The sequence below is a fragment of the Pan troglodytes genome, chromosome 17, assembly GCF_028858775.2.
Source record: "Pan troglodytes isolate AG18354 chromosome 17, NHGRI_mPanTro3-v2.0_pri, whole genome shotgun sequence".
In the NCBI taxonomy this organism is placed as follows: domain Eukaryota; kingdom Metazoa; phylum Chordata; class Mammalia; order Primates; family Hominidae; genus Pan; species Pan troglodytes.
Window position 1 is genome coordinate 30,935,557 of NC_072415.2, and position 17,953 is coordinate 30,953,509.

General features: G+C 39.5%; 1 protein-coding gene across 4 annotated transcripts in view; it reads right to left on the reverse strand.

Annotated features, from left to right (window-relative positions):
• ROCK1 (Rho associated coiled-coil containing protein kinase 1) overlaps nt 1-17,554 on the reverse strand; it is a 159,734-nt gene extending 142,180 nt beyond the window's left edge. For all 4 annotated transcript variants that reach the window (XM_063796020.1, XM_016933419.4, XM_001151982.5 and 1 more), the window contains exon 1: nt 16,483-17,554. Coding sequence is in view for 3 of the 4 variants with exons in the window: in XM_016933419.4 (XP_016788908.1) it covers nt 16,483-16,575 (93 nt within the window). In the remaining variant the exon portion in view is untranslated. The remainder of the gene's footprint in view (nt 1-16,482) is intronic.
• Between the last annotated feature and the right edge of the window lie 399 nt (nt 17,555-17,953).

Below are 17,953 nucleotides of genomic sequence, written 5' to 3' on the forward strand. Positions count from 1 at the left end.
AAATATGTGCAAACAAGGGATTAATAACTAGAATATATAAGGAGCTCAAACAACTCAAGAGAAAAAAAGTCTAACAATCCAATTTTTAAATGGGCAAAGGATCTGAATAGACATTTCTCCAAAGACGTCTATCATGCCTATAATCCCAGCACTTTGGGAGGAAGATCATTAAGCCGAGGAGTTTGAGACCAGCCTGGGCAACATGGCAAAACCCTGTCTTTACAAAAAAAAAAAAAAAAAAAATACAAACATTGGCCGGGCATGGTGGCACGCACCTGTAGTCCCAGATACTCAAGAGGCTGAGGTGAGAGAATCATCTGAGCCAGAGAGGTCAAGGCTGCAGTAAGCCATGACCCCACCACTGAACTCTAGCCTGGGCAACAAAATGAGATCCTGTCTCAAAAAAAAAAGATGGCCAGGCACGGTGGCTCACACCTGTAATCCCAGCACTTTGGGAGGCCAAGGTGGGCAGATCACATGAGGTCTGGAGTTCGAGACCAGCCTGACCAACATGAAGAAACCCCGTCTCTACTAAAAATACCAAAAAAATTAGCCAGGCATGGTGGTGCATGGCTGTAATCCCAGCTACTCGGGAAGCTGAAGCAGGAGAATCGCTTGAACCTGGGAGGCAAAGGTTGCGGTGAGCCAAGACTGCGCCATTGCACTCTAGCCTGGGCAACAAGAGGAAAACTCTGCTCAAAAAAAAAAAAGACATACAAATGGCAAACAAGTATATGAAAAGGTACTCAGCACCACTGATCATCAGAGAAATGCAAATCAAAACTACAATGTGGTATCATTTCACTCCAGTTAAAATAGCTTTTTTTTTTAATCCAAGAGGCAATAATGAATACAACTGAGGATGTGGAGAAAGGGGAACTCTCCTACAATGTTAACAGGAATGTAAATTAGTACAACCACTATGGAGAACAGTTTGGCGGTTCTTCAAATAACTAATCGAACTACCCATAGAATCCAGCAATCTCACTTCTAGGTACATACGCAAAAGAAAAGAAATCAGTATAGCGAAGAGATAGATATCTGCACTCCCATGTTTATCATACCACTATTCACAACACCCAAGATATGGAAGCAACCTAAGTGTCCATGATCAATGGACAAAGAAAATACGGTACATATACACAAGGGGATATTATTCAACCATAAAAAAGAATAAAATCCTATCATTTGCACATCATAGATAGAACTCAAGGTCATTACATTAAGTGAAATAAGCCAGACACAGAAAGATAAATCTCACATGTTCCCATTCATTTGTGGGATCTAAAACTCAAAACAATTCAACTCATGGAGACAGAGATAGGAAGGGTAGTAGGGGAGAAAAGGACTGGGGGGATAGTTAATGGGTACAAGAAAAAAAAAACTAGCTGGAAAAAATGAATAAGATCTAGTATTTGATAGCACAACAGGCTAACTATAGTCAATAATAATTTAATCATATTTTTTAAATAACTAATGGAGAATAATTGGATTGTAACACAAAGGATAAATGCTTGAGGATGGATACCTCATTTTCCATGATGTGATTACACACAGCATGCCTGTATCAAAACATCCCATATACCCCATAATATATACACCTACTATGTATCCACAAAAATTGAAAATTAAAAAAAGTAAGAGTAGAATTGAAACATTCTTAACACAAAGAAATGGTAAGTGTTGTAGGTGATGGATACTCCATTTACCCTGATGTGACTATTATACATTGTATGCCTATATCAAAACATCACATGTACCCCATAAATACATATATCTATGTTCCCATAAAATTTTAAAATAAAGCATTTTTAAAATTATTTTTTGTCTACGAATTTTTTTTTTTTTTGAGATAGAGTCTCACTCTGTCACACAGGCTGAAGTGCAGCGGCACAATCTTGGCTCACTGCAACCTCTGCCCCACCGGGTTCAAGCAATTCTCCTGTCTCAGCCTCCCGAGTGGCTGGGATTACAGGCGCCTGCCACTATGCCCAGGTAACTTTTGTATTTTTAGTAGAGACAGGGTTTCACCACATTGGCCAGGCTGGTCTTGAACTCCTGACCTCAGGTGATCTGCCTGCCTCAGCCTCCCAAAGTGCTGGGATTACAGGCGTGAGCCACCATGCCCAGCCTGTCTACAAATATTTATGTTGGGTTCTATCACTTAAAACTGAAAGAGTCCTAACTAATTCAGAGAAAGAAAGGGAAAGAACAAGGGAATGGAAATAGGGGAGATAATCATTCACAATAATTAATGAGCATTATTGAATATGATGTCTAGAATTATTACGCTTAGCCCACAAGGAATTCTCATTAGGTAAGATTAACAAACAAGATAGCCCTATACCAGATAGGTATGATCAACTAATTCAGAGAAAGAAAGGGAAAAAACAAAGGAATGGGGAAAGGGGAGATAATCATTCACACCAATCAATAAGTAATACTGAACACTGATGTCTAGAATTATGCTTAGCCCTCAAGGAATTCTCATTAGGTAAGATTAACAAACAAAATAGCCCTATACAAGACAACTATGATCAATTTATAAATTTCATGAGACTACAGGAGTTCAAAAAAGAAAGTAACAGTTTAACACAGTTGTGATTTATGTCAGACTATAAAGATGAGAAAATTGTGTGAGGAGGACATGGGGGAGAATTCAAGGGGAGAGAAAGGTAGGTCCTGGAAATATGACAGCAAAAGTAGGAAAGAGTAGGTGAGATACTATAGAAAGCGAGAAAATCCAGTAGAGCGCAGTCTATTTTGGGAAATGCTGGGAATAAAGACTAAGTAAATAGGTACACTGAGACCACATGACAAAAAGCACCAAAGTTAAGAAAAGATGTAGTATAGATTATATTGGAAAGCTGCTACGCTGTCCCACAAATCCAAGAATGTTGGGATGAAAATTTGGATTTGGGTAGTGCAGCAGTAACAAAAAGTAAAGATCAGATTCAGGGAACATTTCAAATAAAGTATCCCACTCTACTTTACCCCCAAGTAGTATTTTTGCCTATAGTGGAAGCTTCATCCAACCTATACTATAAAAGTAAACGAAGGAAAAGAATTAACTACTAATACTTGTATGTAACCATGGCACCACCTATAAATTATTTCATTTAATCCTCCTAACTAAGCCTATGACGTATTATCATGATTCTCATTTTGCAGATTAAATACATTCAGACTCAAAAAAGTTAGGTAACTTGTCCAAGATTACACAACTAAATAAAAACCTGGCCAGCAGAGCTGGGAGATAGATAATAATCCACTTAGATCAAAAGTAGTTTTTCCCAAGGACAAATCATAAGGATATATAATGATGACGATGATTAGAAACAGCTAACATCTACTAAATGTTGTGAACTCTGCAAAGCACTTACATGCATTATCACGTTTAATACTCTTAAGAGTTCTATGAGGGTCTATGATTAATCTTATTTGAAGGTGATGTGTTTGAGTTCCTCTTAAGAACTTTACCCAAAGTCACAGGGCTAATAAGTGGCTGACCTGGGTGGGAGTCAAAAATCCCAGTCTGACTCCAGAATTCATGCCTGACAAGGCAGTTCTGCTGGTGTCATGTAATCCTTACAACAATATAAGGTAGGCATCATCATCCCATTTCAGAGATGGGATAAATGGATACCACAGTGCTTTAGTAAACTGTCCAAGGACCAAGGGCTAGTAAACAACAAAGCCAGGGTTGGAAGCTAGTTATCCCTAAAAAACACCCATGCGCTTCAATGTGACGGTGTATGTGCATGGGAGAGCAGGGGTGGAGATGGCCCTACTAGACATTTTAAAAGCTGAAGAGATATTAGAAAGCCTTTATAATTGACACAGTGTGGTATTAGCACATGAAAAAGCAAGAGGGACCAATGGAACAGAAGGTTAGAAATAATCCCAAGTACACATGGAAATTTAATATATGAAGAAAGTGGCATTGTCAACCAACAAACATAGGCATTTTAAAATAAATGCTGTGGCGATAAACAGCCATTTGAATAAAGATAAAATTGGATGTATCTCAAAATTTACCATACATGAAAAATTCCGAGTAGATTTCAAAGTAAAAACTGAAAAAAACATTAAGCATCAGAGAAAATATGGATGAATTCCTTTATGATCTGGACATAGGGGAAGTCTTTCTAACTATGACTCAAAATTTTGAAGCAACAAAAGACTGATAATTTGGAGACATTTAAAAATTGTGCGGCAAAGTAACAAAATGCAGAAGCAAAGTCTAAAACATGAAAAATTGCAAAAAAAAAAAAATCTGCATTTTACCGCAGAAAAAGGGCTAAGCTCCCTAATATATAAAGAGCTTCTAAAAACTGAGAAGAAAAACAATTTTAAATGAACAAAAAATATGGACAGGCAGATCACAGAAGGAATTCAAATAGCCCTTAAAATATGAAAAGATATTCAACCTTACTCATGAGAAGAATAGAAATTGAAATTAATATTAGAATAGAAAAAATAGAAAATAAAATTCAAATTCAAATTATACTGAAATAGCACTTGTCACCTGTTAAATGGACAAAAATTCAAAAGTCTTACAACATATTGTTGGTGAGGACAACAGACAATCCCATATCATTACTAGTGGAAATGTAAAATAGCACAACTCTTAGGAGAGGGAGAATATTTTAACAGTAAGCAAAATTATATATGCATGTGTCTTTAACCCAGCAATCTCACTTCTAGGAATCTACTCCAAAGACACACTGGTAAAAATACAAACAACTCAAATGTCCATCCATAGGAGACTGAATTAACAATGCTAACACCCACAAAATGGAACAGGACTCAGCTGTAAAAAGGAAGGAGGAAAATCATACACCAATATGTAACATGCTACTTTTTGTGTAAGAAAGTGATAAAAAAAGAATATAAATATATCTATGTATATATCTATGTATATGTGTATATGGATATATATTTGCTTATATTTATAAGAATAAACACTGAAATGTCAAATCAAAAAAAAGAGTAAAGGGAAAAGAACAGGGTAGAGAGATGTGGATCAAAGTAAGAATATTCTGAATATATCTGGTATAGTTTTAACTTTTAAACCACGTAAATGGGCCTGGCACAGTAGCTCACACCTTTAATCCCAACACTTTGGGGGGCTGTGGTGGGAGGATCCCTTGAGCCTAGGAGTTTGATCCTGGCCTAGGCAACACAGCGAGACTCCATCTCTACAAAACATTTTTAAAATCAGCCAGGCATGGTAACACGTGCCTATAGTCCCAGCCGCTCAGGAAACTGAAGTGAGAGAATCGCTTGAGCCCAGGAGAAAGAGGCTGCAGTGAACCGTGATCATGCCACTGCACTCCAGCCTGGGGGACAGAGCAAGACCCTGTCTCAAAAAACAGGCCGGGCGCAGTGGCTCATGCCTGTAATCCCAACACTTTGGGAGGCTGAGGCAGGCAAGATCACTTGAGCTCAGGAGTTCGAGACCAGCCTGGCCAACATGGCAAAACCCTACCTCTACTAAAGACACAAAAATTAGCCGGGCATGGTGGCACATGCCTGTAGTCCCAGCTACTCGGGAGACTGAGTCAGAAGAATTGCTTGAACCTGGAGGGAGGAGGTTACAGTGAGCCAAGATGGTGCCACTGCACTCCAGTCTGGGCGACAGAGCAAGACTGTCTCAAAACAAAAACAAAAACAAAAACAAAAAAACCCAAACCAACCAAAAAGCATGTAAATGTTTCACATACACAATAAAATAAAATTACATCAAAAAGTAAAGAAAGCACTTTTTAAGTACTGGAAAAAAAGAAAAAAAAAAACCTAAAATGAAAGAGCCTAACTGACAAGAAGGTGGTGAAATAATCAGTCACTTTTTCTTCTTTTCAAAAATAAAATATCATAGCTCTATTCACTGAACAAGGACAAGAAACAATTTCAACCAATAGTAAAGAGTAGCATTCCCCACCAAAAGGAAAGAGTTTCCTAGAGGAATGGCTGATTTCCAAGTCTGAGGCAAGAAATGTACAAGATGAGCCTGAGTACCTTACTGCAGCAAAAAAAAAAAAAAAAAAACAAGGAAGCTCTATCAAAGATAATTAGGGTCATATACAAATAACATGAGAATCAACCTAAAGAAGCCCCCATTAGCCAAAGACAGGACAAACTGAGTATCAGCAAGGATGACATAAATTGACTGAAAACACACCAAAAATATTTTAAAATGTGTTTATAATGATGCCAAAAATTAAAAAAAAAAAAAGACTGAGAGCGAAATAAATACAGAAATGTTGGTTATGTCTTGTTTGTGACTCATATGGATCATATCAACAGGCTCTTTTGCATATTAGCTTTTCAGGTAATGGGAGATCTCAGAAGGAGACTGCATGTAGGGAGGGAGGAGAATAAGGGTAGGGGATATATTCCTCTGTCTCCCTTAATTCCTGATCCACAAGCTCCTCTTTACTTGAAAGCACACTCCCTGTCAGACAGACCTCTTCCATAGAGCTACCCTCCTCAGCTGCTTTCCTCTTCCCTGTTTCCTGCTGGCCTAGAGGCGATCGCAACTCCCTTCCTCACTGTGACTAGTCACAGAACACTGTACTATCCCTACCAGTTTCCTTAAATATTATCTATACCTTTGTAAACAGTCCTTTACTTAAACTCCCCTCAAGTTACCCAGTTTGTGGCATATCTATCATAATAAGTCTCCAAAATACCTTGCTATAAGAAGTGGCAATTAAGGAAAAGATTGAAGCATTCATCCTGTATTTCGTGAATTGGATTTCATGGTAAACATACAGCCCTAGTTGATATTAATATGTAAAAGTTCTACTCTTAACAGAGGAATTACAGTTAATAAATGTGAAAGGAATAACAGAATTAGAAAATCATTATTTTGCTATTCCCTAATGAAATAACAGGGATTCAGTTAAAGATCACGAATGAATGGAACCATTAGATGAAAGGTTAATGAATGATTCTTACAGGAAGTTATCACAGACTGATGCCACCTGAACAGAATGATCAACCTTAGCATCACTACAGGCCAGGCAGACATTATGCACCTCCGTGTGAGGCAAAAGAAAATACAATCTATTAAGTACCCTTGACTAGAAATCTGAAATAAGTAAATCAAGCTTTTAGATCTAACTACCATTTTATAGGAAATATGGAAAATACAGGAAGAAGTTAAATTACATCATTAGGAAAGTAAAAAGAAAAATCCAGAATGTAAAACAAGGTCCTGTATAGTACCACTAGTTCAACATGCAGGGGGAGGGGAGTTGGAGAAGTTGGGGGAATGAGATTTCTCTATATTAAGAGACTTAAAAGACTCTTAAAGGACCTAACCAAAGAAAAGCAACATTTGGACTTTGGATCCAGATTCTAATAAAGCAACTGTAAAACAGACACTGTTTTAGACAATCAGAAATATGAATATAAACTGGGAATTAATGATACCAAAGCACTTTTAATTTTGCTAGGCATGATAATGGCCATTATGATTATGTAAGAAAATGTCCTTTTTTTTTTTTCAAAGATGCTTATTGAAGTATGTAAGGATGAAATGACAATATATGGAATTTACTTTAAAATATTTTGGTAAGAAAAAGGGTGATTAATGAAATCAAATGTGATGACATTTTGAAAACTGCAAAATCTGAGTAACAGGAGTTCACTATCCTATTTTCCCTACTTCTGCGTATATTTGAAATTTCTTATCATAAAATTACCAAACAGGACGAAAATTCACATTCTTTCCACTGTAACTACAGTTTTCAAACTTGAGTGTGTCTAAGAATCCACATCTCATGCAAATCCTAAGAATCATCCCAAAAAATTGTGATTTTGTTTGTCTACGCAAGATCCCAGATTCCATTTTTAAGAAGTGCCTCAAGTGAATCTGATACAATCTACAGCCTCATATCTGAAAACTATACACTTAATTGCTTTACTACAAGTAAACCAAACCTTAAAGGAAAGTCATGATCATATCTCTTACCTGCCCTTCACCATACCCCACTCCTATCTTAGTGTGATAGACATTTAATTAATCCTTTTCCTGACACCATAAATTCCATGAAAGTGGGACATGTTTGTTTTTACTCACCATGGTGTTCCATTGCATAGCAGAATTCCTAGCACACAGTACACACCAAATAAACATTTGTCAAATGAATGAATGAATAACAGAAAAGAGAAAAAGGAAAGTTAATTGCAGTCCACTGTTTCAAAATTAGTTTGAGGGCTGGGTGCTGTGGCTCATGCCTGTAATCCTTACACTTTGGGAAGCTGAGGCCAATGGCTCACTTGAGACCAGCCTGGGCAACATGGCAAAACCCCATCTCTACCAAAAAAAATACAAAAATTAGCCAGGCATGGTGGTGCTTGCCTGTAGTCCCAGTTACTCAAGAGGCTGAGGCAGAAGAATGGCTTGAGCTCGGGAAGTGGAGGCTGCAGTGAGCTGAGATCATGCCACCACACTTCAGCCTGGGTGACAGGGCCAGACCCTGTCTCAAAAAAAAAAAAAGTAGTTCAAGACAACAATCTGAGAAAATTTTCAATTTCTTGCCAAAAATCTGGTATCAGAAGTATGGATCAATTAAGAGGCGCACAGGTTGGCCTACCCTTAATATAACACAAGTATAAGATAAACTCTCACCTCCCTGAGATATCAGACTTTGGATGTTAATTTGAACATCTACCTTCCTATTAATTGTTTGGGAACTGTAATAAAAATACACTCTATATTTCATAATCCCAAACAGAAAGGGCAAGTATACTAGAGAAGAAAATCATATCTTTACATTTTAATAGATATACAAATAAAAAATTACACTTCCTCTGTTCAGAAAGTACAAAACCCTACAATTATGAACGTAAGTCACAAATTCAAAAAACAATGGCAAATATAACTATTGAAATTAATTTAGGAACTAGTTCCAAAAAAAGCACTTACTAAAGATGGTTGACAGTCTTACATTTCTACCCCAACATCATTTAACTGTTTAAGTTTTATTTCTTAAATAATAAATCAAAGACAATTTTTTGAAGTTTTAATTGAAGTGTAATAAACAAAGTCTCATAGATTTTGTTTAATAAATTTTATTTTATTATTTTTTTTTTGAGACAGAGTCTCACTTTGACAACCAGGCTAGAGTGCCGTGGCACCAACTTGGCTCACTGCAGCCTCAACCTCCTGGGCTCAAGCGATCTTCCTACCTCAACCTCCCAAGTAGCTGAGACTACAGGTGGAAGCCACAACACCCAGGTAATATTTTTATTTTTTTTTTGTAGAGCCGAGGTCCCTCTCTGTTGCCCAGGCCGGTCTCAAACTCCTGGGCTCAAGGGATACTTGCACCTTGGCCTCCAAAAGTGCTGGGATTACAGGCCACCATGCCAGGCCTATCATAGAATTTTCAGAGACACAAGGGACATCAGCAACTATCTGGTCCAACTCTTTGTTCTACAAATAGGGAAACTGAAGCCTAGATGAGAAAAATGATGTACTTCATTACACAGAGATTTAACAGCAAAACAAGACTATGCTCTGAATTTTCAGTCCAGTGTTCTTTTCACACCACACTAATGGCATATTTTAAAGAATAAATACTTTCCATTGTGAATTGCAGTACTACCTGTTCATCTTCTTGAACACATGTGTGTCGTATCCAACAGCTATACTGTGGACTTAAACTAAATGGATATACCCCCTTTTTAGTGGGGATGAGGAATGGAGAAGTAGAGCTATTGGATTATCTTCAGCAATAGAACTCTATATATATTTCCTGATAAGTGGGTTTTTCTATCAATTATCGTAATAGAATCTGTAGTTTTCACCATATATCCATAACACCAAAACTTATAATCGTGAAGTAAAACTGGTGTAAAGTTATGCAAAGTCTAATCTAAAACTGAGAATTTACTCTTTATTCAACATAAAATTTTATATGTAGTTCCTTCTTCTGGATTAAAAACATTTCTGGGCAGGGTGCGGCGGCTCACGCCTGTAATCCCAGCACTTTGGGAGGCTGAGGCGGGCGGATCACGAGGCCAGGAGATCGAGACCATCCTGGCTAACACGGTGAAACCCTGTCTCTACTAAAAATACAAAAAATTAGCCGGGTGCGGTGGCGGGCGCCTGTAGTCCCAGCTACTCGGGAGGCTGAGGCAGGAGAATGGCGTGAACCCAGGAGGTGGAGCTTGCAGTAAGCCAAGATAGCGCCATGGCACTCCGGACTGGGCGGAAAAAAAACATTTCTGACTCAAAAGATTAATGAATTAACCAATTCATATCTCAGCCGTTACTCTGAGCCACATCTCTACACACCCACAGGGTGCCTGTAGTGCAAGAGGGCCTATTTACAGAACACACACTGAAAGTATAAAAGATACACACAGAAAGAGAACAAGATAACAACTCAATCTCCATAAATTAGTTCCCAATTGCCTTTTATATCCAACTAAACCCTTGGCACAAAGTATATACCATATTATAAATCACGACTAAACAAATAAACAGTCTCTAAAAGATCTTCCCCATTTATTGAATCTATTAATAAATGTCACAATTTTCAGTTACAATTGGCTTAGACGTCAATAACGCACAGCTAGATTATGAATTTATGAGCAGCTTGAGGTGCCAGATAAATTACTCTGTACTTAGAGAAGACAATAAATATCAACTTCTAGACTAAGCACACTGACTAGTATATAACAGAAATATTATAAATATGACAATATTACAAATGCTTACTAAATACCAAATGCTGTGATAGTTGCTTTGACTATATTATTCAATTCTTACAACAATCTAGTACTTTTATCCCCTCTTATTTTTCTGAAGATGAAACAGCATTGAGAGGTTAAAATAACTCCCTAAAATATTTCAGCAAATACATGTCAGAGCCTAGATTTCAATCCAAGTTTAGGCCCTATACAAAGATTTGCTGAATGAATAAAAATGAATTAGGAGAGTAACTTGTTTTTTTAAAAGAAGTTCCTTCAACATACTAACATCCAAAAAAGTCTGGTCCAAACTAACCAGATATGCAATTGATACTAATAACACCTATTAACTCACAAATTAGGAACACTGGCAGAGATACAACTTTAAGGCTCAAAGATTTAATGACCTCAGGTCTTTTCATTCCAAGAGTAATATACCCCCAAAACAGATCAATTCAAGTGGCAAGGCATACAGGGGATTAGATAGCAATAATCTAGATTCGAAAATGCTACCCAAAATCTGCTGTAATAACCCAATGTGTGGACTAACACTGTCAAAAAAGTTCACAACAAAAATTCCAGTTTAGCGACAGGGACAATAGTGGAATTAATGACAAAACAGATAAGTTTATGGGAGGAAGCTTGTTTTGGAATATGAGGGATTTGAGACTAACATGACATCCAAGTAGAAATGCTTACAAGGCAGTCAGATATTTAAGGTTTGAAACAAAAGACTAAAAATAAAGATTTGGGTATCATGTACATAGAGATAATAATAATTGAAGCTGTAAGAATGGATGAATTCTTCAAGAGAGTGAAGACAAAGATAAGTATGATAGGCCAAAGATTGAGGAAAAGAAAAAAAGAAGAATGAAAAGATGGGAAAGCACTAGGTCAAGAGAGCCCAGGAAGATAATTTAAAGGAAGAAAAACTCAAAGACTAACACCAGAAATTTCATTTACATTTATCTTCCACATTCTGAAAAACTCCCTAATAAGAAATAGCAGTGACAAACAGCACAGTGTTAGAACTCAACAGGCACTATTTGACTAATACTGGTTCCCTTCTGTCTCCTCCACACACCCGTTGCTACACCTCCACCAGCCAGAAGAAAAGTGGAAAGGTCATGTTCTTAACAGGCATCATGAAGCGGTGTGCTAATAAATATGCTACAAGCAAGATATTTTCATGAAAAGTATGTCAAACTTCAAAACAAATGTATCTATAACCCTCCCAACCATTTTTGTTTTTCCTTTTTTTTTTTTTTTTTGAGACAAGTTCTCACTGTGTCGTCCAGGCTGGAGTGCAGTGGCACAATCTCGGCTCACTGCAACCTCCCCGTCCTAGGCTCAAGCAATTCTCTGGCCTCAGCCCTCCAGGAGCGAGCCACTGCACCCGGCCTTGTTTTTCCTATTTAATTTACAAATCATAAGCATTTTTTCCTCTGCAAAGATTAAACAGACTTAACTAAACTCCATCCCTTATTCTGTTTTCAAAGGTACTCAAAATCACTGAGAAATTATTACAGGCCCTAGACAAAATAATTAGAAGATAAGGAATTCAGGAAAAGAGAAATAGCTCCCGATAATCCTTATAAACTGTAACATGGACAGTAAGAAAGACAACCATTAGGACACTGGAAAGAATCTGACTTACAGAAAACCAAAGTTGACTAATTTGAATGCTCTAGGAAACAAGTGAATGGTTATCATAATGTATCTTAGTATTTGCAGACTATTTTAGCATTTATATATGATATGAAGATTGAACTTACTTAGTTCTTGAAAAAAATTACAGGTGTTCAAGAAAAGGTTGGATAGCCACTTATCAGAGTTCTTCCAGCTACATTATTCTAAACTACTGCAGGTTGAGTATCCCTTGTTTAAAATGCTTGGAACTAGAAGTGTTTCAGACTGCAGACTTTTTCAGATTTTAAAATATTTGCATATACATAAGATATCCTGGGGATGGGGACCAAGGCTAAATAAGAAATTCATTTACGTCTCATACATACCTTATACACAACAACCTGAAGGTTATTTTTTGCAATATTTTAATAATTTTGTGCATGAAACAAAGTTCTGACTGCATTTTGACTGCAACCCATCTCACAAGGTCAGGTGGATTTTCCACTTATGGCGTCATGTGAGCACTCAAAAAGTTTCAGATTTTGAGCACTTCAGATTTCAGATTACGGATGCTATTCATCATTAGTGTCTCAACAAAAAAGCTGTTTAGTAGGTAAGGACATATACCAGCAAATTTCTGAAACCAAAAGATTTGGAAGTTTCCATTTCTAAGCACGAATCTAGTAAAGGAGGTAGAGAAGAAACAATTTGAAAACCTTATTTTTGGGATTACAAAAAAAACTCTAGAACTAAAGGACTGCACGTGGCACATAATACACACTAATAAGTAAGTATCAGTTACACAAATCAACAAAAGTCAAAATAACAGAAAAAGGCAACCAATGTAAAAGGAGTTTTGTTCCTATAATACATGAGAGGTCCAAAGTCCAGATAGGGAAGAACAAGAACAGGCTCACTGAAAAAGTTGAAGTCACCTGATAGGTCACTGAATGACACAATGAATGAATGAACGAATGAATGCTCAATGTTAAACATAAAACATCATGCGAAGAAAATTCATGCTAGATACTACAAAACCAGAAAAAGGATTTTTTGTCTCTAAAGGAAATTCAGTCTTGGGCCAGGCACGGTGGCTCACGCCTGTAACCCCAGTACTTCGGGAGGCCAAGGCAGGCGGATTACTTGGGGTCAGGAGTACAAGACCAGCCTGGCCAACATGGTGAAATCCCATCTCTACTAAAACTACAAAAATTAGCCAGGCGTGGTAGTGCACGCGTGTAATCCCAACTACTCGCGGGGGCTGAGGCAGGAGAATCACTCGAACCCAGGAGTCGGAGGTTGCAGTGAGCCAAGATCGCGCCACTGCACTCCAGCCTGGGCAACAGAGTGAGATTCCATCTCAGTAAAAAAAAAGGAAAATTCAGTCTTTACCAAGTTCAGATTGACAGGGTAATAAAATTTCAGTAACAGCTATCAATAGACAGCTGTTGAACTAAACAGAAAAAGAGGACAAGATTATAAGATTTCAAGGGGAAAAAACAACCAAATCTGTCTGTTGACTATTCTCTTTAACAAAATGTTGTTTTAGAAGTGTTGGGCTCCATGATACCTGGCTGTCCTAACTCTGGAGGCCTTGATGGCTTACCTCCTCCACTCTTCCTCTTTGTTCAACCTTCATCTTTCACCCTCAGTTTTCCCTCCATTGTTTCTCCCTTTACCATTATATCAACTTGCACCTTTGTGCAAATGACTTCTAAATCATTATCTGTAATTATGAGCTCAGTTCTGTATCTCCAACAGTCTACAGGTCATTTTCTCATGATTGCTCCACTATCCCCTCAAACACAACGAATCTAAAATTGAATTTATCTGTAGGCCTATTCTTCACAAGCAATTTCCAAACCTGACTTTGCTATTTTTACCATTCTCCCTATAATCCAGGCTCAACCTCTTTAGAGTCATCTGACCATTGCCTCTCTCTTTGGTTCCCCTTCTTTTCCCTGCCAATAAAGTTCCATTAATTCTTCTTTTCTCATTCTCATGCCCCAATTTTGGGCTTCAATCATTTCTGGACTATTACAATAATAACAATTTTTAAAAACTGTCCAATCTCACTGTCTCTCCAATCTTTTCTCATGCTAACCCATCTTCCACACACCAGATTCATCTTCTTCATTCATCCTAGCACGGTCTTATTTATAAATATTTAATAGCCACAACAGTGTAAAGGCAGTCCAAAATCCTTAGCCTACCAATCAAATCCTCCACAATCTAACCCTAATATTTCCTTCCAACCTTATCTTCCTTATTTCCCCAAACATGTCATAGCCAGTCATGTCTCCACCCTCTATTCACGTTATCCTCCACTCCTCTTGAGCACCCTCTATCTAAATCCTATCCATCCATTATAAAACATACTTTGGCTCTCTCAACTCACAGTGACTTCTTTCTCTCAATTTCCAAGAACGTACATTATCTAAACAATCATCTGGAATTTATCACGTTTTCTCAATCTGTGAAGTGTTTAGCTTTGTTTCTGTGTATATACGTGAGACAAGGTTTTGTCTTCCATTAAATAGATTGGACTCTCAGGGAAAGAGTCATGACTTATATTTCCTTGTATCCCCCACATGTAAATAAAGGTCCCCACCAAATGAAGCTATAGCAAGAGGCCAGAAGATGATTTAAAGAAAAAGAAAGCTACTAAACCCTCCCTATAACACCACTCATGTAATAAGGAGATCGAAAAGCAAAATAAAATCAAAAATATATGAAAACTGGATAAATATTAAAAGATAAATCAGACTTCTTAGAAGTTATAGAAATCCTTACAAGATATATTCTAATTCCTTCCACTTATCTCGTTTAATAAAATGTTTTAAAATCTATTACTCATCAACCTTCTTTACTATTTCTCAATATAAAGAGCATCCATAATGTGGTGAGACATTTCAAACAACCCACAATACTCTTATTTCCTGGTCAGGGATGCTTACAACAATTCTGAAAGCTTTGGGAAGCTTCTTGTAAAACCCATACACGTGGAAAAATACAAATAAACAGAAATTTAGAGTAACTGAAATGCACGTTAATTTTAAACAATCTACATTAATTCTCCTTTGATTCAAGATGGGATTTTTGAATTGTATTATTTCTTTGAATGGTATTATTTTGTTTCCTTAATCTTAATCCCCAAAATTGAGCATATCTAACATTATTTCACCGAAGACATTGTGAAATCCTGTCCATATACATGCTCCCTGAAACCTTATTTTAGAGATTATGTAGTTTTGTTTGGACCAAGAAATATTATATAACCCTTAGTTGTTCAGAAACTCTGAACAACTTTGATACATTTACAGGTATCAAACCTGTAAATACATTTGATACATTCTTAGGTATCAAACCTAAGAATTCCAATTATTTACAGATAACTGTATTATCAACCACTTAACTATTTTTAAAATGGGATTTTGGATTTTCATGTCATAAAACCCTCTTTAGAATGTTTTACAAGTGACACTGTTAAGTGCCACACCACCAAAAAGACAGTTACAATAACTGTATGGTACGTACTTTTGTAACCAATAATACAATAAGTTAACACTGTAATTACCTATGACCAATTATCTTGGGCTTTTACAATAGTTCAGCAAAAAGTTCCTTCAAACTCAAATCACCTATGAAATTTTGGCTCAAAAATCACTTCCTCAATAGCAATTCTCCGTTATCATTTTCAAGGCTAAAAACTAAACCCCTAGGAGCTAAATCGCAAAAAGGAAAAAAAAATGCGAAGTAGTCTTTCCAATTTAACTGTCAAACGGATCAGAAAGATTAACATTACTACGATCGCCATTCAACAAACTGTATACGTTGCAGTAACTCTGACGTGATAACTTTTTATAGGATGCCTGCAATAGCAGTTTGTAAGTATCTTTCGGGTACTCATGAACTGAGTCAGAATTAAAAGTTCAGAGTAGTTAGTACAGAGCCAGTCAAATGGCAAATAGGACCACACCATGAGATGTTAATGGTACTCCAAGATTCTTCAGGAAACAGAAATCTAGCATTTTCCAAGACGATTATGCACACCTGAGACTTTCTTTTGCAGCGAACCAGACTAATGCAAGAGGAAGGAAAGACATGCAAAACCCCAGACAAGCAAAAGAGAACAGCGCTACTCACCAGCAAACAATCCGAATTCACTTCCGATTTGGGATCCCGCAGCAGGTTGTCGATTTTTTCAAATCGAGTCTCAAAACTGTCCCCAGTCGACATGTTGCTGCTGCTGTGACAATGCCCTCGTACCAGTACCAGCAGCGGAAAGCAATTTCAACCAACTTCCTCCGCGGTGGGTTCGCTGCCGCGGGGCGGAGGAGCCGGAACCTCAGGGTCACCAGGTGCGCCCGGTTCCCCCGTCTTCCCCTCACTGAGGGGACCTCCGCTCTCCAGACCCCGGGCCGGGGGCAACAGCGACCCACAGCCGCTCGGACGCCCAAAGTCGCATCCCACCCGGCAGCCCCTCACGACAGCCGACAGCGCCGTCGCCACCAGCCTCGTCGCTCCGGCGAGGTGCTTCAGTCTAGCGGGCCCCGGCCGCCGTCGCCATGGAGGGGTCCCCGTCCCGAGATGGGCAGGAGCGGGGAGAGAAAGAGAAGCAGGGTGGAGACTCCCTCCGGGCAACAAGGGAGGGAGAAGAGGAAAGGCGAAAGCGAAGGGCGGATGAGGAGCTGTGCCAGCTGCGGCCGCCGCTCGGGCCACGGGCCGGGCCCGCTCCGCTCAGAGGCGCTGTAGACGGTCTAGCCCCGCGTCCCCGGCTCTACTCGGCCCGGCCCGACGCACCGATCAGTCTCGGTCCCCGCAGGACAGCCTCACTCTCCCATTTTGTCCCGTCGCTGCTAGGGCTGCTGCTACGGTGTCCGGTGGGGCAGGGCGAGGTCGATGCCCGATGGAGACTTAGCAGAGGAAAGGCTGGAGAGCGGGCGAAGAGGAAGACGATAGTTGGGTCCCGGCGGCTGCTGATGGGGGAGCTTCTGGGAGGGGCTGCGGTCCCAGCCGGGGAAAGGGCGAGTCGCGGCGGCGAATGCCTGGGGGGTGGGGCGAGGGGGGCTGAGAGGGACTAATATGTCCGCCTTCCTGTTCAAACAAACGGAGACCGCCGGCGCAGACTGCGCATGCGGGGCGCGGACGCTCGGAAGGGGAACCAGCCGGGACCCCGCGCGCGCGCGCGCACTCTGTCGCCTCCGCAGGGTGGGGCGGGGCGGTGAGGTGGGCGGGGCCTTGCGGGCAGGCGGTGGAGAAGGCGGACCGCTGGGAGGAGCCGAGTAGGGGTAAGCAGCGGCCGGCGAGGTCCTCTCCTTGGCCGGCTCTGAGGAGCCATGCAGGGCTCTAGAACGGCCTTGGAGGTCCGGACGGAGGCGGAGCTCTGGCTGCTTGATCGCTGTCCCGGCAGATGCCCCAGCTCTGTTTCCTCTGGGTTGCAGCCAGTCCAGAGACTTCTGACGAGGAGAGAGTGCTTGTTCTCCTTGTTGCTGTTAGGGTGGGGTAATAGGTTCTTTTTTAGGCAAGAAGCCTTTTCGTCGGCAGGTGCCAGCATTGAGCACCAGTGGCGTTTGGTTTTCAGTGGTACTCCATGGACAGCCCTCCGCGAGCCCCG